Source organism: Canis aureus, chromosome 27 (assembly GCF_053574225.1).
Source record: "Canis aureus isolate CA01 chromosome 27, VMU_Caureus_v.1.0, whole genome shotgun sequence".
NCBI classification, from domain to species: Eukaryota; Metazoa; Chordata; class Mammalia; order Carnivora; family Canidae; genus Canis; species Canis aureus.
In genome coordinates, this window is record NC_135637.1 from 34,794,167 (window position 1) to 34,820,638 (window position 26,472).

The 26,472-nt window shown below is 51.9% G+C and overlaps 2 protein-coding genes and 3 long non-coding RNA genes across 8 annotated transcripts; 3 read left to right on the forward strand and 2 right to left on the reverse strand.

Annotated features, from left to right (window-relative positions):
• The first annotated feature begins 34 nt into the window (after positions 1–34).
• LOC144299225 (uncharacterized) lies at positions 35–8,652 on the forward strand. Of its 2 annotated transcripts, XR_013365953.1 has the most exons (5): positions 35–909; positions 3,574–3,730; positions 4,753–4,964; positions 5,296–5,405; positions 8,231–8,652. It is a non-coding gene; the product is annotated as an uncharacterized LOC144299225 (long non-coding RNA). The 2 variants fall into 2 exon arrangements; XR_013365954.1 differs by lacking the exon at positions 5,296–5,405 and having other exon boundaries at positions 42–909; positions 8,231–8,648.
• Positions 6,231–18,664, reverse strand: LOC144299226 (uncharacterized). 2 transcript variants are annotated; one of them, XR_013365955.1, is made up of 4 exons: positions 18,505–18,664; positions 14,667–14,731; positions 6,792–6,955; positions 6,231–6,535 (listed from the first exon to the last, which is right to left on the reverse strand). It is a non-coding gene; the product is annotated as an uncharacterized LOC144299226 (long non-coding RNA). The 2 variants fall into 2 exon arrangements; XR_013365956.1 differs by lacking the exon at positions 14,667–14,731 and having other exon boundaries at positions 18,505–18,657.
• LOC144299227 (uncharacterized) lies at positions 18,000–20,248 on the forward strand. The gene is made up of 2 exons (XR_013365957.1): positions 18,000–18,200; positions 19,853–20,248. It is a non-coding gene; the product is annotated as an uncharacterized LOC144299227 (long non-coding RNA).
• On the forward strand, positions 18,665–20,248 carry LOC144299610 (protein FAM246A-like). Its single transcript, XM_077875008.1, has one exon. The coding sequence runs from the start codon at positions 18,665–18,667 to the stop codon at positions 19,352–19,354; it is 690 nt and encodes a 229-aa protein (XP_077731134.1). The 3' UTR covers positions 19,355–20,248.
• A 232-nt stretch (positions 20,249–20,480) lies between these two features.
• Positions 20,481–26,410, reverse strand: LOC144299233 (carbonic anhydrase 15-like). Of its 2 annotated transcripts, XM_077874674.1 has the most exons (8): positions 23,472–26,410; positions 23,172–23,207; positions 22,386–22,556; positions 21,694–21,854; positions 21,520–21,612; positions 21,109–21,175; positions 20,834–21,000; positions 20,481–20,749 (listed from the first exon to the last, which is right to left on the reverse strand). In XM_077874674.1, exons 1-8 carry the CDS (start codon positions 23,536–23,538, stop codon positions 20,525–20,527), a joined length of 987 nt encoding a protein of 328 aa, XP_077730800.1. In that variant the 5' UTR covers positions 23,539–26,410; the 3' UTR covers positions 20,481–20,524. The 2 variants fall into 2 exon arrangements, with proteins under 2 accessions (XP_077730800.1, XP_077730801.1); XM_077874675.1 differs by lacking the exon at positions 23,172–23,207.
• Positions 26,411–26,472: the final 62 nt, after the last annotated feature.

The window sequence follows — 26,472 nt, forward strand, 5'->3', positions numbered from 1 at the left end:
CGAGCTTGTAGCACAGCCTTCTGGGAAGTGTAGTTCCGGTGTCACGCTGGACCGCAGGCTGTATATCTAGTTGCTGGAGTATCCAGAGGATGGTGCCCAGGAACGTGGAATTATCCTGTCAGCTCGTCCACATCTCCAAGTGGATTCGGTTGGGTCCGGGTCCATATCCATATTTGCAGGAAAGGCTCATGCACCTCACCCTAAGGATACTAGTGGTGATGGGTTTTACAGGCTCCTGCTGCCCTGCCCTTAACCTGAGGTCCCAGGGAGGATCAGGGGAAGGGGTAGGGAAATCCTCAGCCCTGCTCTCAGGTCCAGTGATCCTGATGCTGGTCCCTCCTCATGAGCAGGGGAAGGAGTTCTCCGTGGTGGTCCAGCCTTGACCCTGTGCTCAAACAATTTCACTCTCCTTGGCTTGAATCCTAGGTTCAGCTTTGGCCACAAGCTCTACCCAGCCAGCATCAGCACATCACAGCTGTGGGCTCCTCCCCTGCTGTGGTTGCTGGCCTCCAGAATCGCCCATATAAGTCTTGTCTCCTGGTAGTCACATCTTTGTGTAGTACTCCCAAATTGAGTAGGGCTGATTTGTGTAACAAAAATAATATTGTGGATATACTGGTGTATGAATTCTGAAGCTAACTCATGAAACACATTGACTGAAGCTTCAGCCTTGCTGTCTTGGATCACTTACTCTGGGGGAAGCCAACACCACATCTTAAGTGTACCTGAATAATCTGTGGACAGTTCCACGTGGCAAGAAACTTTGGCCACCTGCCTACAGCGAGCACCAACTTGCCAGCCACGAAAGGATTGATCTTGATTGTGGAACCCCCCAGCCCTCAGTGACATTTTAACTGCAAACGTATGTGAGATCTCAAGCCAGAGCAACAGAAGAATAGCCAACATGAGGTAAAATGATTTAAGTTTGTTTTAAGTTACTAAGGGATAATTTGTTATACAGCAATAGATAACAAGTACAGATAAAAGTAGTATATATAATTAATGCAGATAGCTAAATCCAGTATTTAGAAATAGGATGCTGTGGAAACAAAAACTGGAATGTGGGAGAAGTTTTGAACTAGCAATGAGAAGAAGCTAAAAGGACTTTGAGATGAGTGGTAATGAAAGTATAATTGCCTTTGAAGGATCTAGAAGCCTTGAAGGATACTTCAGGTTTCTGGGACGCCTGGCTGGCTCGACCAGAAGACCATGCAACTCTTGATCTTGGGGTCATGAGTTCAAGCCCCATGTTGGGGGTAGAGATTACTTAAATAAATCAGTATTTTTTTTAACAACAGCAATGTATGAGGGTACCAATTTCTCCACATCCTTGCCACTACCTGATACTACCTCTTTTTGATTATAGACGTTCTGGGGGGTGTAAAGTAGTATCTCATGAGACCTTAAAGGACACGAAGGAAAATGTTTTTGGAAATTGGAGAGATGGGAATCCTTGCTGCATCGTGGCAGAAAGTTTAGCAACACATCACCTATAGTAACATGGAAAGTAGAAAATGTACCTAATAAACTGGGTAATCTAGCTAAGGAGATTTCCAGATAGAGTGGAAGGTGTCTGGAAACCTGTAGAAGGTGCTTCCTGGCTTCTTGCTGCTCATAGGAACATAGGAGAGGAGAGAAACCCACTATTAAGCAAAAATAAGTTAAGTATTGCTGGGTGTGGAAATACCCAGCCTCTCCAGATGGCAAATGATGCTGAAATCAGGAAATGGTTTATAAGCAAAGATTAAATCTAGGCCACACCCAAGAAAAATAGTATGAAGATGAAGTTGTATGAGCAGATGCTCATATCATTAGCTATCAGGGAAATGCACAAAACTACCATGAGATACTACTTTACACACCCCAGAACGTTTATAATAAAAAAGAGGTAGTATCAGGTAGTGGCAAGGATGTGGAGAAATTGGTACCCTCATATATTGCTGTTGGGAATGTAAAAATGATACAAATGCTTTGGAGAACAGTCTGGTAGTACTTCAAAAGGCTAAAAATAGAGTTACCATTTCACTCATCAATTCTACTCTTAGGCATATACCTAAAATAAATGAAGACATACGTCCACACAAAAACTTGTAGATGAATGTTCAGAGCTATACTACTCATAGTAGCCAAAAAGTGACAACAACCCAAACGTCTACCAAATGATGAGTGGGTAAATAAAATGAGAAATACCCCTATGATGGAATATTAGTCATTGCTAAAAAGAAATAAAGTATATACATATGCATGGGTTTTGCAAATATTATGGTAAATGAAAGAAGCCAGTCATAAAAGGCCACACATTGTATGGCTTCATTTATATAAAGTGTACAGGGTAGGCAAGTCTACTGAGACAGAAAATAGATTAGTGGTTACCTAGGGTAAGGAGTTTGGGGAAAATAGACAGTGACCACTAATGATTTTGAGGTGGTGTTTGAGAGGTGATGAAAATATTAGAAATGACTATGGTGATGGTTACACAACTCTGAATATACTAAAACCTATCAAATTGTCCATTTTAAGTGGGTGAGTTATATGGAATGTGAATTAAATCTTAATAAAGCTTTCAAACTAAAAATGAAATTATAAAATTATTTGTTAAGAACTCAGACAAATCTAAGTGTGGTGCCTCAGAAAGCTGTTCAAACCAAAGAGCTTCTTAGAAGCTTAATGTGTTGTCCTTTGGATAATTTGGTGTGAGTCCACAGTGAAAAAGGGGTTATTTTACAGAGATTTGGGGGTGTGGATTTTGTCTAATACAGTAAACTCCAGTAAGATTCACAAGAGACCTGCACTATTTTTAAGAGAATTAAATTGCCAAAAACACTACCAGCTTGGACTAACAGGGACAGAGTCAGTACAAAAGGAAAGGAGGCCTTGTGATGATCAAACTTTTCTATAAGATGAAAATCAGACTGAAAACACAAGTCTGTTATAAACACGAGAACCTTTCATGGAAAAGGAACAGTAACTCAAAGAGCTGAGCAAAATGGCATGAGGAGTTATTCCTAGACCTTGAGGCCTAGTCAAATAATTTCTAACCTATGCATTTCTGGATTTCGTAATTACTATGGACCAGTGATTTCTGTGTACCTCCTATATCTGCTCCCCTTTTGAACAAGAGCGTCCAGTTATCTTATGCTTGCTTCACCATGTCATCGTATATTGGTGAGTAGTGGAGGGGGCAGCTGTGAGTTCCCAGTTCTTTGGAGTAAGAACAATAGCCTTCAAGGAGCTGAACATGAGAAAGTACACGTGGACCTGATGTAGATGACAAGATCATAGAGTTTTAGCAGATGCTGTAATTGCATGACACTTCAGCACACTCAGGAAAGCATGAGTATATTTTGCACGTGGGAGGGGTGTGAATCATTAGAGACCAGAGGTAGCTTATAAGATAGCCCCCTATGATGCTTACCTCCAGGTGCTCATGCCCTTGTACAGCCCCCTCCCACACTGATCAGAGCTGACTTGTGTAACCAACAGGATGTAGTAGGATGACAATGTGTTAATTTTAAAGCTAGGTCATAAAAGGCATTACAGCTCAGCATTGCTGTCTTGTATTACCCACTCTAGGAAAGCCAGCCCCTGTGTCATGAAAACCCTCAAGAAGCCCTACTGAGAAGTCCACACAGTGAAGAACTGAGGCTCCCTGCCAACAGCCAGCATGCACTTGCCAACCATTAGTGAACCATCTTGGAAGTGAGTCCTCCAGCCCCCGTCAAGCCTTCAGGTGAGGGCAGCCATGGCTGAAATCTTGACTGAGACCCCAGGCTAGGACCGCCCACCAAAGTTACTCTCAAATTTCGGATTCACAGAAACTGTGAAATAACACCTGTTATTATTTTAAGTCACTAAGTTTGGGGTTATTTCTTACACAGCCATAGATGATTAATAATCTTGCCAGGTGCAGGACCAATGTTAATCAGAAGCAACTGCCTGGATGGCAGGTGTGTGTGTAAGTATGGAAGTGTGGCTCTGTGTGTGACAATATGTGTGCACCTATGAATGTATGTGCCTTTGGTGTAATTGTTGATCCATAGTTCCATATTGGTGAGAGTACCAGTTAATGCCAGTGAATGCCTTCTGTGCCCCTGTGTGTGTGCGCGCATGTGTGGCTGTGTGTCAGTGGATGCTGGATGGTGGGTCTAGTCTGTATATCTTCATATATTTGTGCTCTGTGTGAGTTTGTGTATGACTGAGGCTCTTATAGGTCTACAGGAATGACTGTATGCACCCTCTGGCCTCACAGTTCTCATCCGTGCTCTCTCTGGGGGCATGTGCTTCCATGTGATGCTGTACATATGTCCCTATTTATAGGACAGAATGCAGGCCAGTGTGCTGGCTGCTATCTCATAGTCTGGTCTTTCTAGGGGGTGGTGGTGGCTGTGTAAGCATGCATCTGTGTACAAGTGACATCGTATCTGCAGGTCTGGGCCATGGTGACTGTGTGTGCCTCTACTTGTGACTTCTATCTCATGGTCTGTACACACATGCACCTGAGTGTTATCTGAATGGCTCTTGTCTCTAATTTCTCATGTGTGTCTCCCTGCTTGTGTGTGTGTGTGTCTATGTGTGTGTGTGTGTATAGGTGTGTCCTTGGCAGGTGAGTGTGGAGAATGCAGACTATGTGACCACTGAGTGAGAAGGACAAGACTTTAGAGACACCAGCCAGGTCCTGAAGGACCCTGGCTGTTGACCTACTCTTTGTTCCCATCTTCAATGATAGGACTGGGTCCATTTCTCTTTGCCTAGAAAATCAACTCCTTTGCTTGGGACCACCCAGAACTGGAAGGAGGGAGCCTTCAGGAAGACCTGGCTACTGCCCTTGACCCCTGGTCTCTTCTTCTGATGGCGGTGGGGGTGAGCTATGAGGGGAGGAGTCTACAGAGGTGCATGACTGCCCCAACCTCCCTATCCTGGGTAGAAATGTGGCCACCCTGTGGGTCTGCCACACACATGAAACGGTGAGACACCTGCTGTTTTTTTTTTTTTTTCTGGGAACCACCATGGCAAGGTAGGGAGACTTTACACAGAAATAAGGACATGGGTGGGGACACCAGGGGACCAGTACTGGCTACTGCTCACTTGGCAGGGACTCAAGGCCAGTGTGCCAGGCCCTAGGGGCTGTGCAGCTAGAAGGAGGGAGCCAAATGCCTGTGCCATCCTGGGGTTGGAGGGTGGGGGGCGACCTGAGGAGTCTCAGGACACCTGAGGCTAAGACCCTTGCTTTGCTGGCCAAAGACAAGTGAAGTTCAGTGAGAATGTCAGAAATATAGTTTTTGCTTGTCTCCCCAGAGACCTTAAGCATCAGGGCCAGGGCATGATGGTAAGAGGCAGGCAGGTCTCCAGGCAGTTCCTGCGTTCACCTGCCTTTCCACGAGTCCTATGGGCCTGAACACTTTAGGGTAAGTCTCAGGTGAGAAAGCTCCTCCCTGGGCTCAGTGACCAGCCTCCACCTGCCTTCTCCCTGAGAAGAAGTGTGACTGTGTGTGCCTCTACCTGTGACTTCTATCTCATGGTCTGTACACACATGCACCTGAGTTATCTTTGAAAACAAAGAAAAAGAGAGAGGGAGAGAGGGAGGGAGGGAGGAAGAGAGGGATTGGAAAATAGGTTATTTATCTCAGGCATACAGGAGAGGCCAAAGAGTGATTACTATCCAACAATGCCTATTTCTTAAAAAATTTCTTCTTGATCAAACATATGGTCACCTACCCAGATGACTGACATATGTCAGAGTGCCCTCCCTGCCAGAGGACCCCCCACTTCTTGTCTGGCCTTGGCTTTGGGGGCCAAAGGTAGCTAGGCCTGGTTCCCAAGCAATCCTGCCTGGGTGGGCTGGGAATTCTGACAGGAGCAGCCAGTGTGCCCAGTTGGACTGAGGGATCCTAGATGTCAGGGGGGCAGGAGCCGTTACAGGTCCCACAGGAGGGCACACAGAGGAGGGCTTGTGCAGTCCCAGAGACGGCATGTCAGTACAGCCCCAATTCTCAGCTCCAGGCCCCCTGGCACAGTGGCTCTGCTTCCTGCCTCTGAATTCTCTGAGCCTCTCTTGAGCCCCCACAGTAAACAGTGTCTGTCTTAAGCTAGCCTGAGACCCAAAGAGCTCTGTGGGTGGTTATCAATAAGACAGCTACCAACAATTCCTCCTATCTCCATATGTGCAGGGTACATCTCCCTGCAGGAGGCCATTCTGTTGCTGCTAGAAAACCTCCCCAAATTCAGTGACATAAAACAACTACCATTTTATTGTGTTCATGGATTTCAGTGAAACCAGGAATTAAGATGGGGCATGGGGGCTCACCTCCGCTGCACAATGACTAAGGTCTCAGTCAGGTAGACTGTCATAGTTTGAGATGACTCAGTGGTTGAGGGTTGGAATTATCTGGAGGCTTTATAACTGGCATGACTCGCACCCGGGTAGGAAGAGTCAAAGACAGGGGTCATCCTGGACTCTCGACTTGAGAACCTAATCACGATCTCTTCATGTAGTGTGGGCTCCTCCCAGCATGGTGATCAGATTCTGGGGACTGTCCTGCAAGAGAGCGAGTGTCCCAAGAAGCCACATAGACTTTTATGACTTAGTCATGGGAGCCACACACCATCACTCCCACCATATTCTGCTGGTCAAAGCGGTCATGAACTATCTCGGATTCAAAGGGAAGGGCATAGAATCCACCTCTCAGTACAAGGTTTGTCAGAAAGTTTGTGGCCATTTTTTAAAACCACCAGTTTACTCTCTGGCCAAGAAGAATTTACATTCATTCTTTCCACATGTAAAATACACTCACCCCTTGCAAGCGCTGCCCCCAAGTCTTATCCAATTATGGCATGGGGCTCAGGTTCAAGGTCCAGAATTGAACTCCCGTATCTAAATCAGGTACCGGTACAGTAAGGCTTCTCAGGGGGCAGTTCTTGGTTTGACTTTGAGTGTGATTTCTCTTAATCTGAAGACCTGTAAATGAAAGAGATGCATTAACTGCACCCTACCACCCAGCATTTGATGGAGGGACAGGCATGGGATAAATGCAGTCAACACTACCATTCTGATAAAGAGTGAGACACGGCACTCACCATAGCAACCACATGACCATAGGGAGTCTAACATCCATCTGAACGCATGCTGTCACTTCTTGATTAGTACTGCTCCCTGGGACTGACTGCCTGTGGCTCTGGTTTTGCCCTCTGGGGCAATCTTCCCTTTCCTTTTTTTGTTTTTAAGATTTTTATCATATATATATATATATATATATATATGTATATATATATATATATACATATATATATATATATATATATATATATATATATAGAGTGAGAGAGAGAGAGAGAGAGAGAGAGAGAGAGGCAGAGACACAGGCAGAGAGAGAAGCAGGCTCCATGCAGGGAGCCCAACATGGGACTGGATCCCAGCTCTCCAGGATCACACCCTGGGCTGAAGGCGCCTCTAAACCGCTGAGCCACCCAGGCTGCCCAATCTTTCCTTTTCCATAGGAAATAGCCTCTGTTCACGGCTGAGTAGTTCTCTCAGCCTGCTTTTTGCCCAAAAAAGTTTGCAGATTCAAAAGTGTCTTTTCATTTTGTTCTTTCTATGTCCCTATAGGTCCAAACTTATATCAGAATTATATCATTTTTTTAAAAAAACTGTGTGGGTCTCTTATGTATAAACTAATAAATTCACTTTTTAGCCCAAAGACAAACACCTAAAAATCTCAACCCTTTTTCTACCTGGACGCCATGTGAAGCTACTGTGGGACATGCGTCATAAATCTTAGAAGATCTATTGTTTAGGGATACCTGGGTGGCTCAGGTCATGATCCTGGGGTCCTGGGAGTGAGTCCCACATCAGGCTCCCTGCGGGATGTCTCTGCCTCTCTGTGTCTCTCATGAATAATAAATAAACAAACAAACAAACAAATAAATAAATATTTTTTTAAAAGTCCCATTGTTTAACAGGGAGGTTATGCAAAGCACATCCTTAGGAAGGCCTTTTGCAGCATCCCAACTGAATTCTTAACAAAAGGTTTTCCAGTCCACCTCGGCTTCATCTTTACCATGAGATTTTCCTGACAGTACCCTGGATTTGATCTGAGGTTCTTTCTTACCTTGAGACCCCTTTGTTGACTGGAAAACTGGCTAGAGCCCTTTACATCTCCTCCTAGCGCTACTTGAAAACCAAGTAGCTCCTTTATCACTTTGTCTGTCTCCTCTCTCCTCTTATTGTACACAGCTAGGAGAACTCAGGCAGCACCTCCAACACTTCCTGAAAATGGCCTTAGCCAGATCCATGAAATTTATCCGGTATATCTACTGTTTTCCACTTTGCAAGGTGACAGTTTTGCTACATGTTCTACTACTACATAATAAAGATGCCTTTTCCTCCAGCTTCCAATTACACATTCTTTGCTTTGCTTCAAGTCCTGAGCTGTCGCATCTACAAGGTCCATCACACTTCTGCCTACTGCTCAATCCCCAACTCAATACCATGTGTCTTCTCTCTCTTGTGTTAAGGGAGCACTCTGGGTCAGCCTGGGTGGCTCAGCGGTTTAGCACTGCCTTCAGCCCAGGGTGTGATCCTGGAGACCCGGGATCAAGTCTCATGTCGGGCTCCCTGCACGGGGCCTGCTTCTCCCTCTGCCTGTGTCTTGGCCTCTCTCTGTGTCTCTCATGAATAAATAAATAAAATCTTAAAAAAAAAGATCATGATATGAAAATATGCAAAGTTTTTATATACTAATTATAAAGCAGGTAAAAATTTTATTTAAAAATACACCATTTATAATAACAACAGAAACTAAAGGTAACTAAAACACTGAAACAAGATTATGCAAAACCTGTATGGAAAAATTATAAAATTTGATTTAAAGATATTTAGGGGCACCTGGGTGGCTCAGTTGGTTAGGTGGCTGACTCTTGATCTCAGCTCAGGTCTTGATCTCAGAATCCTGAGTTCAGGTCCTGAGTTCAGCCCATGATGGGTTCGGTGCTGGGTATTGAGCTTACTTTAAAAAAAAAAACAAAGATATTTTAAAAGACCTAAATAAGAGAGATAACATACCATGTTTGTGATTGGAGGATTCAGTATTCCAGAGTAGTCAATTCTTCCCAAATTGGTCTACAGATTTAATATAATTCCAAGAAAAAACTAATAAATTCCAATAAAAATGTCAAGTGTGTGTGTGTGTGTGTGTGTGTATGTACATGTGTGTAACTTGGTAAGCTGACTCAAAAATGTATATTAAAAAGCAAAGGGACAAGAATAACCAAGATATGCATGAAGAAAAATAGGTTGGAAAGATTTGTCCTACCAGATAGCAAAATATTTTATAGAATTGTAATTAAGACACTGATAGTGGGGATCCCTGGGTGGCTCAGCAGTTAAACGCTTGCCTTCGGCCCAGGGTGTGATTCTGGAGTCCCGGGATCAAGTCCCACATCGGGCTCCCTGCATGGAGCCTGCTTCTCCCTCTGCTTGTGTCTCTGCCAATCTCTCTCTCTCTCTCTCTCTGTCTCTCATGAATAAATAAATAAAATCTTAAAAAAGAAGACACTGATAGTGATGCAGGGATAGACAAAATGACCAACAGAACAAACCAGAGAGCTCGCAAATAGACACAAGCACATATAACAGAAGTAACACATAAAATAAACACTACTGGGATAATCCATTATCTAAATAGAAAATATAGGACTGGATCCCAACCTCACACCAAGCACAAAAATCAATTCTATACAGATATGAGTCTACATGTTAAAAGCAACACTTTCAGTTTTTAAATGAAAATATAGAATGCTATCTTTTTGCTATATATATTTTTTCTTTCTGCTATATTTTTAAAGGCTTTATGTATTTTTTTTAATTTTTATTTATTTATGATAGTCACAGAGAGAGAGAGAGAGGAAGAGACATAGGCAGAGGGAGAAGCAGGCTCCATGCACCGGGAGCCCAACGCGGGATTCAATCCCGAGTCTCCAGGATCGCGCCCTGGGCCAAAGGCAGGCGCCAAACCGCTGCGCCACCCAGGGATCCCAAAGGTTTTATGTATTTGAGAGAGAAAGAGAGGGACAGAGTATGAGAGAGAGCAAGCATGAATGGGGTTAGGTGCAGGAAGGGAGAAGTAGTCTCCTTAATGAGTGGGAAGCCCAATGTGGGGCTCGACCTGGGATCATGACCTGAGCCAAAGGCAGACGCACAACCAAATGAACCACCCAGGTGCCCCTCTTTTTGCTATTGGATAGGAAAAATTTTATTAAGCAAGACACAAAATGCACTAACAATAAAAGAAATGGTTGATAAACTCAATTACATTAAAGTTTAAAACTTCTGTTCATCAAACACCACCATAAAAGAAGTTCCAAAATCATTTGCTATAAAATATTGAAAGAAGACATTTGCACATATACACATAATAGACAAAAGAGCATTCAGTGGGGTGCCTGGCTAGCTCAGTCAGTTGAGTGACCAACTCTTGGTTTCAGCTCAGGGTTCACAACCTTAGGGTTGTGAGATCAAGCCCCATCATGCTCTGCGTTCAGCACAGAGTCTGCTTGGAACTTTCTCTTCCTCTCCCTCTCCCTCTGCCCCTTCCCACTGCATGTTATCTCTCAAATGGATAAATAAGTCTTAAGAAATAAAAGATCAGGGACGCCTGGGTGGCTCAGTGGTTTAGCATCTGCCTTCAGCCCAGGGCGTGATCCTGGAGACCTGGGATCGAGTCCCGCGTCAGGCTCCCTGCATGGAGCCTACTTCTCCCGCTGCCTGTGTCTCTGCCTCTCTCTCTCTGTCTCTCATGAATAAATAAATAAAATCTTAAAAAAAAGAAATAAAAGATCATTCCAAATGCTTAAAGTTCATTGACTTAAATAGCAGTTGTTTTTTGTGGGTACTGACTGAGAGGGAGCCTTCTGGGTGCTGTAAGTGGTGTACATGTTAATCTGGGTGTTAGTTCTATGGTCTAAATGTTTGTGTTTCCTCAAATTCATATGTTGAAGTCCTAGTGCCCAATGTGACGGTATTAGGAGGTGAGGTTTGTGGGAGGTGTGGTTTGTGGGAGGTGCTTACGTTATGAAGGAGGAACCCTCATGAATGGGACTAGTGCCTTATAAAAGAGGTTCCAGAGAGATCTCTAGCCCGCTCCACCAAGTGAGAACATGGCCAGAAAGCACAAGCTATGAACTAAGAAGGGGGTCCTCACTGGGCACCCTGATCATAAATTTTCCAGCCTTAGATCTGTAAGAAATAAGTTTCTATTGTTTATAAGCCACCCAGTGTATGGCATTTTGTTATGGCAGCCTGAACAGACTAGGACAATGAGTGAATATGAAATCACACCGGTACATCTAAAATATGTGCACTATAGTAAATGCAAATAACATCTTGATAAAATAAATGAACTAAATGAGACACCTATAATTCAATAAGAAAAAAGAAAACCAAAAAAAAAAAAAGAAAAAAGATAAAAGAAAACCAAACAACTCAATAGGAAAATGGGCAAAAGTCATGAACAAGCATTTCACAGAGTCGAGACCATGAATGGTGCATAAGCCTCTGAAAAGATGCACAACTTCACCAGTAGTGAGGGAAACATGAAGCACAGTGAATTATCAGTTAACCCCACTTGATCAGGAAAATACAAGAATCCTGTCAGGGCCACAGGTTCGATACTTGTGAATTAACAGAGATCCTCACATACTGCTGGTGAGAGAGGGTATTCATCCACAATTTGGCATTTTCTCAAATATTTACATGTTTCCTACACCAGGTTCACTCCCCAATATATTCCTTTGAGAAATTCTTGCCTATGGTTCCCAGGGCACAGGTACAAAAATGTGCATAGAAACAGTAATAGCAAAAGAGAGGAATGATTCAAATATCCATTGACAGGAGAATGCACAAATAAGCTGGAATATTTTTTAAATTTTTTATGTTTAAAGATTTTATTTATTTATTTGAGAGAGCAAGAGAGAGAGAGCACAAGTGGAGGGAGAGGGAGCCTGAAGCGGAGCTCGATCCTGGGATCACTATCTGAGCTGAAGGCAGACACTTAACTGACTGAGCCACCCAGGTGTCTCAACTGGAGTATTACACAGAGGTGAAAAAGAATGAATGACACTACAGTGCAGCAACCTGATGCATCTCAGAAGTAATATTAGGTGTAGAAGGCAAGACCCCGGAAAGCGAACACAATGCAATACCATTTTTATGACACTCAAAGACCAGAGAAACCAAATGACACTGTGTAGAGATACCTGCATACATGAAAAGATATATATATATAAAGTCAGGGAAACACATATTTCAGGACAGCAGGTGCCTTTGGAGAGAAGGAGATGAGTCACTGGTACTGGAGCATTCCTGGGTTAGGTAGTTGATTCACAGGTAATTGTCCTGTTGTGATGCTTTTAGCATACACACATGCTATGTAGTATTTTGTGTGTTATCATACGTGACATTAAACATATAATAAAGAGAAAACTGATCTCTTTCAAACTTAATTTTGAGACAGGAAGCTGTAGGGGAAAGCTCTTGATGTGGGTGTTAGTTACAAGGGTATATACACACAAATATCTAACATGACCTGGTTCAATTCCTGGAAAGTGGTCTCACTCACTCCCTTCACTCCTTCCCTCATGCCAGACTCAAGAAAGGACTTGGAGGGGGTTCAGTGGGGTGGGTGGGGAGTGGTGAGGGCTCCCCTCCTATGACATGCACCCTCCTGTACTACCCCAGTCCATCCTCCCAGTCCTGATACCTGCTCCCTGCAGGAATATCACCCCCAATTTCTTCCCCCATGCAGCCCAGGCCTGCTCCCTCACACCAACCCCCCGACTTGTATACTCTCCATCCCCTTCCCTGCCACACTTTCCCACTGGGGGCATCTCAAGGGTGAAGGCAGGGAGTCTGGCCCCGGCTGACTCCAGTCGGTGGGGGGGAAACCCTAGGATTGGGTTGAGAGAAGGCCCTGCTCCTCCTCAGGCCATCCCAGGCAGGGGACACTGAAAGGCAACACTGCAGGCCTGGAAATAACAAAGCCAACACTGAGTGCTTACTCAATGCCAAGCCCAAGCAGGCACCTATATTCACTGAGAGTGGGTTGCTGCCATGCCTCTTGTGTGCCAGGCACTTTTCTGGACCTTGAGGATGCAGGGGTGTCCCTGCCCTATTGCAAGTCAAGCCCAAAGTAGGACAGAGACCAAAGACCCCACATTCCAGGAGAAAGTGCAAAGCATGGTGAGTGCCAAGCGGGCAGATGCAGGTGCAGCATGGGGAAGGGCCCCTGGGTCAGGGCAGGCCTTTCTAGGAGGCCACGTAAACTGATCTGAGGCTGAGGGAGCAGGATGTGCACAGGCTCAGGGGTGGGATGCTGGCATGGCCAGCAAGAGGAAGCAGGTCACTGAGGTGGCAGGTCCAAACCCAGGGTGCACACAGGAGCCCAGGCTCTTGCAGGAGTGAGATGGGAGCTCATGGAGGATGTGGGGCAGAGGTGGGTCTTAATCAGAATTTAGGTGGATCAGGCTCCCACTGAGAAGACGGGTGAATCCCGAGGCCTGGTAGGGGTATGGAGCTCCAGGGGCATGGCATGGGACTGAGAGGTGTCTGCAGGGTCTGGGGTCACCAGGAGGGCATGAAGAGGAGAGCAAAGCCAGTCATACCGATGTTGGTAGGCCTGATGCCCCATCTGGGCCAGGTTGGGAGGCTGAAGGCCACCGTCTGGACTAGTCAGAGCCACCCCAGGCCAGATATTCTAGGGCTGCTGACGCCAGGATGAGGCAAACAAAGTCATTATCAGGTAATGAGCTCATTACTGAGGTCAGGCAAGGCCATTACTGGGTAATGAGTTGTCCCCTGCAGAGCCACTTGCCCCAGGACAGTTCTTGGGGCATGCTGGGTAGCCAAAGCCACTGGGAGGCCAGGGAACAGTTCCAGGCCTGGTACCTAGAAGGTGTTCAGGGGCAAAGTGTCTCCAAGCCCCGTCCCCACAGGGAGCCCCAGTCAGTGGCCCCTTCTTTAAATGAGAAGCCACCTGTAGCTCAGATCTGCCCTTTAGGTCACAGGCTTCCCACGGCCCCTGCCTACCTCCCAGCATCACCATTTGTTGGCCAGTAAAGACTCCCTGGGCTCTGACAGGGGGACACTGAAGCAGGCACAGGGGCCACCAGAATACGTGAGGTAGAATGAAAGAGCCCAGAATGGTGCCCTGAGCAGTGGCCCCAGCCAGACCTGCTCACTTGGTCTACCAAAGCTCCACTCCCTGGCCTGGACGTTGGAGTCCTGAAAGGTACTGCAGCCTTCCCTTCCTAAGAGCCCTGGGGCCAGGGCCCAGGCCCCAGTCCAGCTGGCCTTGCTTGCTCATGGCCAAGGGTCTCATCAGTCTGGCTCTCCCTGAGCCAGTGGCATGGCCAGAGTAAAGAATGGGTGGGCTCCCATGCTCTAGAGTCTGTGCTGAAGGCCAGGGTCTGTGACCAGAAAGGGAAGGGGCAGCCCCCACCCCAGACACTCTGCCTGCAGTGCCCACTCCAAGCCCAGCTCTGAGGCTAACCGCCCCCTGAGGGTGGCTGATGGCTCATGGCAGACCCTACTTCCCGCTCCCCCTGGGGTCCTGCTCCCCATAGACCCTCAGAGCCAGCGCAGGAGGGACTGCCCAGCCAGCCTCAGGGACCCCCACCTGCATCTCCATTCGCTCCCCCTTCACTGAGAACCAGGCCAGGCCAGAACTTGGTGCACATACAGCTGTGGAAGAAGACAAAGACCAGCCTGTTGGTGGAGGGGTGACCTGGGCATCTGCATTTCCAGACCCTCCCATGATGACTGTGAGGCTCCCCTGCCCCCTCCAAGGCCACCAGGGACCCCTCCAACATACAAAGCCCGCCTGGCCCTGCCCACTGAACTCTCCTAGCTCCCACTGCTTTGGAAAATAGAGCCTCCTCTCTGGGTGGCTGCCAGGGTTTAATGGCAACAGAGTGCAAAGCGGGGGTAGTTAAGTGACGCAGAGGCTGCCCCCTTCTTCAGGCAGAGGGAGGGGCAGAGCCCCAGGGTCTCACTCCTCCCAGGCCCTGCCGAGCCCGCACCGTTCCTGAGTTAATCAGTGGCCAGGCACAATCATCGCCCAGGCCTGCCTGTGCAGAGCCCAATGGGGTCATCCCGGCCCACCTCCAGCAGGCCTGGCCCCTGGCGCCCTGGGCACACAGAGGTGGCCTGTGTGGGGAAGCAGCTGGGCCCTGCCCTGCCCCAGTCAGCTCCTCTGTGCAGAGAGCCGACCAGGCTGGGCTTGAGGATATTCTAGAAAGCAGACCTGTGCGCTGGGCCCCCTGGCGCTGTAGCTCTGTTCCTGCTTCTTGCCCCATTCCCCTGGAGCTTCCCCTGCTGTGACCAGCCAGCCTCGGCAAGGGCTCCCCAGCCTGTCCCCGCACCAGCAGTCCTCAGCTTCTGCGGCCCCCCACCCTCCCTGCCCGGGAAGCTCCAGTCAGGGTCACTGCAACCTACTTCTGGACTGTCGGTGCACTTGACCTCAGGGGCTCAGGGTTGTGGTGACCACAGCTGCCTGTTCACCCCTCACCATAGCCTCTGTGCCCTCCTCAGGGCTGGTCGGGCTCCCTGGGGCCTCCCCTCCCATTCTGCCCTCGGTCCTGTGCATCTGTCTGCCCCAGAGCCATGACTCTGGGACTCTCTACCACCAGCCATGACCTCACGTCCAGCACCTGCACGATGGTGAATTCCTCACCACAAAGGCTTTGTCCGTACCACGGCCCTCCATCAGCCTCGACAGCCTGGAAACCTCGCAGTCCCTGTCTGCCCCGGCAGCCCGGCCCCTGCCTTCCAGCTCTCTGCACATCACACATCTGGAGTCCAGTGCCACTGCCCCTCACCCCACCCCAGCCTTTCCCTGCTTCCCTGCTGTCTCCTCCCAGGGACCTCGGGGGCCTCCTTTAGAGCCCCTGGGTCACGTAGCTTGACTTGAGCAGGCCTGGGGAAGGAATCCAGGACATTTTGTCCACAGTATTTTAATTACTGAGAGGAGGGGGCAGGAGTATGGTTAACGAGGCTCTAGAGACCCAGAGAACCAGATGCTGGAAGTCCCAGGGGGCAGTCAGGTGACTCAGCAGGAATGGGGGGTGTCTGCAGGGTTTGACAGAGTGCCAAATTCTCAGCTTCCAGATAGATGGGCTGCAATGAACAAATGAATGAATGAATGGAGGGGATTCAGAAGTCTTCATGGTGGCTTGGGGCCAGGGCTGCCAAAAACAGGGTTGGCAGCCGTCCACCTCTCCCTCCCTCCCTCTCTCTCTCTCTCTCTCTCTCTCTCTCTAACACACACACACACACACACACACACACACACACACAGAGGCACAGGGCTACACAGTGGCTAGGTCCCCGTGGGCTCTGGGGATATGGGTCCCAGTGGCTGCCATGCCATCTCCCTCCCAGCCCAGCCTGGATTCCCTCCAAGCCCTCCCTCCCCACAATTGGCTGGGGAGGAACCCAGAGTCCTAACTAGTCCCTAGGGCTCAGTGAGAACAACAGGCCCGGCAGAGGGATACTGCCCTCCAGAGGGGCCCACAGTGCACTGCCCATGACCCTGAGATGGGCATAGGCAGGTCGAATGGGTGAAGGCACCTGGGTGAAAAAGAACGGAGTACAGCAGTGAGGAGCACTGGCACAAGTGGAAAATGTGGGAGGAACAGGAAAGCCAGCAGGGATGACCATGAAGGTCTGTTGTGTTTTGTTTTGTTTCAAAAAAAGATTTTATTTATTTGACACAGAGAGAGAGCAAGAGCACAAGTAGGCAGAGCGGCAGGCAGAGGGAGAGGCAGAGGGAGAAGCAGAGGGAGAAGCAGGCTCCCTGCAGAGCAGAGTCCAATTCAGGGCTCATCCCAGGGCTCCTGAGATCATGACCTGAGCAGAGGACAGACGCTTAACCAACTGAGCCACCCAGGATCCCTGACCATGAGCATCTAGAATGCCAGGCTGAGGAGGTGCAGGGGCTGATCAGAGTGGGTGGTTAGAGGTCCTGCCCCACTCAGGACCCTCAGCTCTAAACTCATTCACTCATCTACTCCCTGCATCCAACATCCAGCATGTTTAGTACCTCTGAGACCTGAGTGACCCAGTCACCCTGTGCTCAGGGTCCCTACTGTGGACCCAGGTGGACAGAGAACAGAGAGCCACTTAAACATGCTGTGGGCGGGAACCCTGGGTGGCGCAGTGGTTGAGCGCCTGCCTTTGGCCCAGGGCACGATCCTGGAGACCCGGGATCGAATCCCACGTCAGGCTCCCGGTGCATGGAGCCTGCTTCTCCCTCTGCCTGTGTCTCTGCCTCTCTCTCTCTCTCTCTCTGTGACTATCATAAATAAATAAAAATTAAAAAAAATTAAAAAAAAAACATGCTGTGGGCAAGGAGCCTGAGTCATCTGCTGGGGGTTGGGGTGGCCCAGGAAGGCTGTCCTGCAGAAGTGGGATGAGTGGGAGTTGCTTTCCCCCCACCCCCAGGGTATGGGAGTCGTTACCAGCAGGGGAAAAGGCCTGAGCAAAGGCCCACAGGGTGGAGGTTGTTGAACACTACATCTGAAACTAATGATGTACTACATATTGGCCAATTGAATTTAAATTTAAAAAGGGGGTACATCATTACAGAGCCTACACACATTAAAAGGAATAATAATATTTATAACAATAGAAAGTAGAGGGACTGAGCTGGGTGGCTCAGTGGTGGAGCATCTGCCTTTGGCATGATCTTGGGGTCCTGGGATCGAGTCCTGCATCCGGCTCCCTGCAAGAAGCCTGCTTCTTCCTCTGCCTGTGTCTCTGCCTCTCTGTCTCTCATGAATAAATAAATCTTAAAAAACAAAACAATAGAAAGTAGAATGGTGGTTATGAGAGGCTGGTGGAAGGAGGGAGAAGGAAGTTGTTCAACAGGTCTAGCTAGAGTTTCAGATTTGCAAGATGAAAAAGTTCTGGAGATGTTGCGTATACTCAATACTACTGAACTATACTTGAAAATGGTTAAATTGGCACATTTCATGTTCTTTTTTTTTTCTAACAGTAATTAATAAATTATAAAAGGAAGAAAAAAAAAGGAAGAAGACACCGCCAGGCACAGTGTGGGGTGGGCTGTGACACCCAATGGTGGCTCACCACTCAGCCCCCGAGGAGGACGGACTCCTGCAGGTGGGGGCAAGTGACAGCGGCCTGCACTACGGTATGCAAGTGATGGAAGCGGGCCGGGGACGCGCGGGTCCACCGGCACACCTGTTTCCCGGCCGGGACGGGGACGGTCGTTGGGGCGGAGGGTGCGGGCCCGGCTCCTGACTCGGTCTGGGCGCCCGGGCTTCCGCAGCCTTCCTTCCGTGTCCCGTCACTCCCCGCCCTGAAGCCGGTCCAAGCTCCGCGGCCCACGCGGGGGCCCAGCAGCGACAGCGGTCCCCGGGGACAGGCCCAGCGCACACAAGCCGGGCCGAGCCCTGCCCCGCTGGGTCCCCCCGGGGCTCCCCCGCCCTCCCTACCGGAGTTCCCCGGGCCCCAGGCCAGATAGAGCCCCGAGGCCTCGGTCGTTCCCACAGCCGTCCCGGGGGCCCTCTCCACGGAGCGTCGCCGGGGCCCCAGCGGTCGCTAGGCTGCGGGCTGGGGCTCCCGGCTCCGGCGGCGGCGGCGGCGGCGGCGCGGATGGCGGCGGATCCCGGGCGCCCGTGGCTCCAGGCGCGCGGTGCGTACGGCGCGAGCGAGGCGCTGCGAAGGGCCGCCCGCCGCCGGCTGGACCACGGGCCGCAGCCCAACGGGCCGGGCCCCGAGGAAGGCCGCGCCCCCGGCCGCCTGGCTCGCCTGCGGGGCCGGCTCCGGGCCGACGCGCCTCGGCTGCTGCGGCTGGTGGAGCGCGCGGGGGCCGCGGCGGGGGAGGCCGGGGCGCCGGGGGCCGAGGCGCGGGCGGACGCGCGCAGCGCCGGCTCCGTGTGCTCCGTGTGCGGGGAGCCGCGCGGCGGGGCCACCTACCCGGCGGGCGTCCTGGAGGTGAGCGAGCGGCGGCTGCAGGAGGGCCTGGCTGCCGTGCGCGCCGAGCTGGGCGCGGGGCTCGAGGCGCTGCGCGCGGAGCTCCGTGCGGAGCTGGACGCCCTGCGCGAGCTGCTGCCGCCCCCGCCGCCCGCCCGCCGGGAGCCCCGCGTCGCCCCTCGCGCCGCCCCCCGCGGGCCCGCGCTGCTGCGGGCGCTCGGCACCGTGAACGCCCTGGCCGCGGTCGCGAGGCCCGCCGACGACGCCCCGGAAGGCCCTGCGGACGGCGGCGCCAACCGGGCCGCCGCCAGGAGGAGCTTCAAGAAGACGCCGGCGCCGCCCGGGGCCCCGCAGGGCGGCGGGGATTGAGGGCGCCCCCCCGGGGGGCAGCAGGCGCCCTCCCGCACTGCATCTGTATGGACGGATCCATCCCCTCGTCCTGGGAGAAGCGGCCACGGGCCCTGGGGTGTGGGCGTCGGGACCGCAGAGCCTGGGGACCGCCGGGGACCGCGTCTGGGGTGCGGATGGCTCCGTGCAGCCGGGGATCGCCGGCCACCGAGTAGGGCAGGAGGTGGGGTGGAGCCCCTTTTGGCCTTAGAGCTGCAGAAGGGTCATGGTCAGGGGTGTAGCCAGCCCCGTGGAGAGCGTCGGGGAGAGCTCAAGGGCCTGCCTCGGGGAAGGGTGCTGGTGTTTAGGTTTGGTTTGTTTTTCTAAAGGGTCTTGGGTGGGAGGCAGGGCCTCCAAGCCCTGAAATGCCGTGTGAGCCACACATTCCTCAGCAGCCGTTAGGGATCCGCGGACGCTTGGGCCACTGTCACCTGGACACTGCCTCACTCAGGGCAGTAACACCCTCATATACAACCGCAGTCCACAGGGCATCAACTGGACAGCAGCTTGACTCTACTGACAGACGCAGCCTCCTCCTGGACAACGTTGCCTGGACACAGTGGCCTCTATGCTTTGCTGTGGACAGTGACACCAAGGACACTCAACCGTTCTCTTAGCCTCCCTTAGGCTCTCCAGAAAGTGTCACCCGACACTCGGGCTGCACAGCCTAACCCCCAGTGTCACCTGGGCACAGTTTCACTAGTTGTCCTTATCACCAGGACCCACTCACCTAGCACAGCCTGCAGCAGAGCCTGGAACCAGTAGCTTCTCACCTCCTGGCCTCAAGGAAATGTCAACTGAAGTCAGCACTTAACCCCTATAGTGGCCTGGGGTCCCTCAGCCCGCTTGTTTTTTAAAATAAAATGTGTAGTCTTAGACTTTAGCAGGTGGTGTTTCTAGGACCTGCCGGTTTTTCTCCTTGGAAAAGGGGGCACCTGGTCTCTCCCAGTGGGATCAGAGGTCTGGGGTTCCGGCTGGAGGTCTGGGACTGGCTGTGACGGGGTAGGGGAGGATCTCGGGGGTCTGCGTGTTGGCTGGCACACTGAGGCCTCAGTGGGGTCGGCGCAGGAATCCCGCCTCCCACCCCCGCAAGATACAGGAGGCCCCGTCACTCTGTGCATCGTTTATTGCGGGAAGGGGTCGAGCTGGGTCCTAGGGGCTCCTCCAGAGCCACAGGCGGAGCCCTAGGCCCAGCAGAGCCCCGCGCACAGGGGCCAGGTGCGGGGCGGGGGCCGAGGCTGCGGCGCGGATGGAGGCGCCCGGAGAGGCCGAGACCCTGCGCCCCCCGAGAGGCTGCTGCGGGCGGAAGTTGTCGGTGAGCGGTGCGGGGCGCAAGCCGGGGAGCCCGGCCCGGGGCACAGTCTGGAACTGGGCCACCTGAGGGCTCAGGGCAGAGACGGTGAAGTCGGGAGCGCCGGGGCGGCGGGAGGGAGGGAGGAGGGGGAGGGGTGGCGGCCCCACCTGCGCGCGCCCGATGGGGACCGCGGTGGCGAAGAGCGTCCAGAGCACCGCGGGCTGGCAGCCGGGCGTGGTCAGCGACCCCGAATAGCGGTAGTAGCGGGAGAGGCCGGAGGCGCCGGGCAGCAGCGAGGCCAGCGGGAAGGTGGGTGCCAGATTCGCCGGGACCCCTGGGCGGGGGAGGGGAGGGGAGGCGGGACTGCGCCTGGCCTCCCTGTGCCACCCCGTCCCCCGCCCCCAGCAACCCCAGCCCCGGGGGCCACCCCGTGGCTCCTCACCGCGCTCAGACACGTTCTTCAGGCCCGACACAAGCGCGGAGAAGTTGGCGTTGTCCGTGTCCCGCTCCTAGGGAGGGGACTCCAAGTGAGACGGGCGCTGAGTGGACGAGTCTCCAAAGGGGAACTCTGAGGGGGTCTAGGGGAGACTGTAAGGGAAGAGGGTAGGCCCCCAGGAGGGGCAGCTGGGAGATCACCCCCCACTGACCCTGCAGACCCAGGACCTCTAGAGGCCCCATCCTCTAAAGGAACCCTTTAAATCCTACAAACCCTATACAGCCTCCCAACAGCCCCACCGGAGGCCTACAGGCCCTCTCTGCTCCCTTTGCAGAACCCCTTTCTGGGAAGCACGAGGAGTCACGGAGCTCCTCTGGTCCTCCCCCACTGCCGGGAGTCACATGGCCCCTTGCTCACTGCCAACAGCACCGCCAGCACTGCCAGCCCATCAGGGTGACTTCGCGCCTCTTCTATGCTCTGATACCTCGTGTTCATGTGGACCACGTGCATCTGGAGGGGCACAGATCACGAGAGGTACCAGCTGCCCCTTGCACGGGGCACTCCCACCACCTCCCCCATGCCCACGCCCACCTCCATGGGGTAGTGCTGCCCATCCACACTGTGCTCTGAGCCTGCTCGCCCAGGGCCCCCCCAGTGGAAGTGCAGCTGCAGGGCACGGTAGGCAGGCAGCGGCAGCCCGGCGCCCCGAATCTCCAGGCGGCTCTGCGGGTCAGTGTCCATGCGGAGCAGTACTGAGGGGAGGGGAGCACATGACTCTCTCTTCCCCCCACCTACCCACCCTTGTGTATTAGGGTACAGGGTACCAGCACTGGTCCCCTCCAGGCTAGTCTGCTCCCTGGACACTCCCCAGGGTGTCCAGGCCCCTCTGCTGGTCCGCAGCCTACAGAGGAAATACCCCACCCTGCAAGAGGTGGGGAGAGGGTGGCCTTCCTATGCCTGGAGTTTTGACCCACCACATCCACAGCTATGTGTGATATTGGGGGGCTGTGATGACTTCTAAGGCATTCTGACCTGTGGGAACGTACGGACTCCCGGTCCTTGGGGGCAATGGCTGATTGTTATTCTGGGGCGGGGGGGTCCTGACACCTGTGTATGGGGGGCATAAGGTGTCTTTACCAATGTGTGTGGATGTTTCTGTGCTGACTGGAAATTTTGATCACTGGGTGTGTGTGGTGGGGGAGGGGAACGGGTAGTTCTCACTGCCAGGTGGGTTCCTGCTCCTGTTTGGGGTGGGGGTGGGGTCCTGGCCCCAGGGTACTGACCTGTATGGCCGTCATTCTCCAGTGTCCATGGGCCTGGAGGTGCTGAGTGGTAGCCTTGGAAGATAAAGGGTCCCAGGGCAGGGTCCTGCTGGACCAGGTGAAGGTCAATGTTGATGGGGGATTGGGCTGGGCCCCCACAGGCAGGGGCCATCTCCTTCCAGTGGGTGGGGCCTGAGGAAACAAGGCCAGGGATCTGTGGAGGGGGGTCAGGGAGGCAACTTGGGGGAAGGCAGTGCTCCCTCCCACACGTTAACAGAAACTGCCTAGCCTCAGGAAGCTGGCCCCCGGCTTCCCCACACACCTGCTGCACACACCCCGACCTGGCCTGGTTACAATGTCTGCAGCACTCTCACACAGGCAGGCACCGCCTGGTCTGGGCCACTCTGACACATAGTCACCTGCAGGTAGACTGCCCCACAGGGGATGGAGGTGGAAGGGTCTCCCGGCACAGTGGTCACACACCCCCACTGGGGACACCTGCTCCCACATGGACTGACCACACTGACAGTGGCCTGAGTCCCCACTGATATGAACAGCTTGGCACACATGGCAGGACTGCAGATCACACCAGCAACAAGCAACAGCCCTGGACACACATGCAGGGGGACACACACACATTCTGTCTGGTGCCCAGCGAGCCACTGTGGCCCACGACTCCAGATAGAACCTGCAGAGAACACAGAAGCTCAGCATGCACACTGCTTTTGGGTCACACTAGCACCAGGCTGTCTAGTGGTCACAGGACAAAGAGGGATCCCACACAGCCTCACACGACACTGTCCTCACCACACTTCGGGTCCTGGGAGTCGTAGCACCAGGTGCCTGCAGACAGTGGACAGGGGACCAAGATGAGGGACAGCCACCTGGGTCCACTCTGAGCTCTTTCCCAGCTAGGGTCCAAGAATGGGGGTGTAGGGCTTAGGCCAGAGGAGGCTAGCACAGACTCTTCTCTTCTGTCTCAGGCCCAATACCTCCTCCTCCAAAGAGCCCCCCGCCCCCCACCAAAGGCAGGGCTTAACAGGGAGAAGGGGGGAGTCACAAGGGAGGGTAGATTCCAAAAGGGATGGGCAGGGTCCAGATGCTCACCCTCTGAGTCCCCGCACACCACCATTGGCACGGTGAGGAAGGCAAGTGCAAAGCCTAGAGACTGCATGGTGCAGCAGCCACTGACTCCAGAGGACTGGAAAGTGCTAGAGGACAGTGGGGCAGGCTAGGCAGCTGTTTATTAGTGGGGTGGGCTAGGGGTGTGGCTAAGTCTTGTGAGCTCTCTGGCAGGCCACTGCAGGCTGCAGAGAGGGTCCGAGGGAGTGGCGTCCAGGCAGGGCCACCAGCAGGGAAGACGGAGCTCTGAGATCACCAGGCACATGCTCTGATCCTAGGGCTGCGGCTGCGTGCCAGCAACAATTGCTGACATTTACTGGAGCAAAACACTTTTTTTTTTGGAAAGATTTATTTATTCATGAGAGACACAGAGAAAGTAGCAGGGACACAGGCAGGGAAGCAGGCTCACTTCTGGGAGCCCTATGGGGGACTTGACCCCGGAACCCCAGGATCATGACCAGAGCCAAAGGCAGATGCTCAACCGCTGAGCCACCCAGGCGTCCCTGGAGCAAAACACTTTATTTTTATTCTTTTAAAAATGATTTTATTTATTTATTCACGAGAGACACAGAGAGAAAGGGAGAGACACAGAGAGAAAAGCAGAGACACGGGGAGGGAGAAGCAGGCTCCCCAGAGGGAGCCCGATGTGGGACTCGATCCCAGGACCCCAGGATCCTGCCCTGGGCTGAAGGCAGGCGCTTTACCACTGAGCCACCCAGACGTCCTGTGTATTTTTTATTGGAGTTTGATTTGCCAACATATAGTAGAACACCCAGTACTCATCTCATCAAGTGCCTCCCTCAGTGCCTGTCACCGAGACACCCCATACCCCGCCCACCTCCCCTTCCACTACCCCTTGGTTGTTTCCCAGAGTTAGGAGTCTCTCCTGTTCTGTCTCCCTCTCTGATACTTCCTACTCATTTCCCCTCCTTTCCCCTATGATCCCTTTCACTATTTCTTATATTCCCCGAATGACTGAAACCATATGATTGTCCTTCTCCGATTGACTTACTTCACTCAGCATAATACCCTCCAGTTCCATCCACGTCGAAGCAAATGGTGGGTATTTGTCGTTTCTAATGGCTGAGGAATATTCCATTGTATACATAGACCACATCTTCTTTATCCATTCATCTTTCGATGGACACCGAGGCTCCTTCCACAGTTTGGCTATTGTGGACATCGATGCTAGAAACATCGGGGTGCGGGTGTCTCAGTCCTTCACTGCATCTTTATCTTTGGGGTAAATCCCCAGCAGTGCCATTGCTGGGTCGTAGGCAGGTCTATTTTTAACTCTTTGAGGAACCTCCACACTGTTTTCCAGAGTGGCTGCACCAGTTCCCATTCCCACCAACAGTGCAGGAGGGTTCCCCTTTCTCCACATCCTCTCCAACATTTGTGGTTTCCTGTCTTGTTAATTTTCCCCATTCTCACTGGTGCGAGCTGGTATCTCATTGTGGTTTTGATTTGTATTTCCCTGATGGCAACCTCCCCACTTTCTCATGTGCTTGTTGGCCATGTCTATGTCTTCTTTGGTGACATTTCTGTTCATGTCTTTTGCCCATTTCATGATTGGATTATTTCTTTGCTGTTGAGTTTAATAAGTTCTTTATAGATCTTGGAAACTAGCCCTTTATCTGATACGTCATTTGCAAATATCTTCTCCCATTCTGTAGGTTGTCTTTTAGTTTTGTTGACTGTATCCTTTGCTGTGCAAAAGCTTCTTACCTTGATGAAGTCCCGATAGTTCATTTTTGCTTTTGTTTCTCTTGCCTTCATGGATGTATCTTGCAAGAAGTTGCTGTGGTCAAGTTCAAAAAGGGTGTTGCCTGTGTTCTCCTCTAGGATTTTGATGAATTCTTGTCTCACATTTAGATCTCTCATCCATTTTGAGTTTATCTTTGTGTGTGGTGTAAGAGAGTGGTCTAGTTTCATTCTTCTGCACGTGGATGTCCAGTTTTCCCAGCACCATTTATTGAAGAGACTGTCCTTTTTCCAGTGGATAGTCTTTCCTGCTTTGTCGAGTATTAGTTGACCAAAGAGTTGAGGGCCCATTTCTGGGTTCTCTATTCTGTTCCATTGATCTATGTGTCTGTTTTTGTGCCAGTACCACACTTAGAACAGATTCTCTCAACTAATGGGGGTGGTGCAATGATGCCCATTTAGAGATGAGAAAATGGGAGGCTGGGGGCCGGGAGTGAAAAGCCAAGGCCACCAAGCAAGAACAGAAGATCAAAGGGGAGGGCACCTTGAATCCCAATGCTCCTGACTTTTGAGGCCGGGGTAGGGAGTATGTCTTTCCCCTGCTGTGGGTCTGGAACCACTCCACTCCCTGCACACCTGAGGTAAGGCCTTCCTTTGGCGGATCATCCCACCATCTGGGAAACTGCAGCCCTCCCACTCTGCCTTGCACCCCCTAGGAAGGGACTTCAGGCTTCTGCAGCAGCTCCTGAGGCCCTAACCCCAGGCTGTGGCTTGAGCCTCAGTTCCCTCAATTCGCTCTTCCAGAAAGTGGGGCTGATTTCTCTGTCCCTTGGTCTAACTGGGACAGTGACACCGTTTGGAAAGAGCTCTCTATCTGGCACATGTGTGCCTGTGGATGTGAGCACGACTGGCCAGTGGGGTGAAGGGAAAGAGCTGTGCTGTCAACAGTGCTAATGGCACTCAAGACCCCCCTACCACCCCAGCAGGTGTGTCCAGGAATGAGGGACCTGTTCTCAAAAATTCTATCCCTAAGGAATCCCTGTTCCTTTTCTAACCCTGGTCCCTCACCTCTCCAGCCCTGGGGCTCCCCCTGCCCAGCCTGGAGCCAACTGCCAGGATGCTGGTTTAGGAAGATGAGATGAGCACAAGGACCTGCCTGAGGTTGAGTCCCCTGAGTCCCCTAGGAACCCTTTTGTCCCTCCACCACAAACTGGGAAATTACTGGAAGGACCATTGGTCAGACAGAGGGAACAGAGCATCTTGGAGCCCTGTGCCTGGCCGC

Excerpts from the sequence above, each read along its gene's own strand:
- LOC144299610 (XM_077875008.1), top strand. The coding sequence starts at position 18,665 with ATGGCGGCGGATCCCGGGCGCCCGTGGCTCCAGGCGCGCGGTGCGTAC.
- LOC144299233 (XM_077874674.1), bottom strand. The coding sequence starts at position 23,538 with ATGCAGTCTCTAGGCTTTGCACTTGCCTTCCTCACCGTGCCAATGGTG. Across the intron at positions 22,557-23,171 it reads CTCCCAGGACCCGAAGTGTG|GCCCCACCCACTGGAAGGAG; the intron begins GTGAGGACAGTG and ends TTGTTTCCTCAG. Across the intron at positions 21,001-21,108 it reads GAAGAACGTGTCTGAGCGCG|GGGTCCCGGCGAATCTGGCA; the intron begins GTGAGGAGCCAC and ends TCCCCCGCCCAG.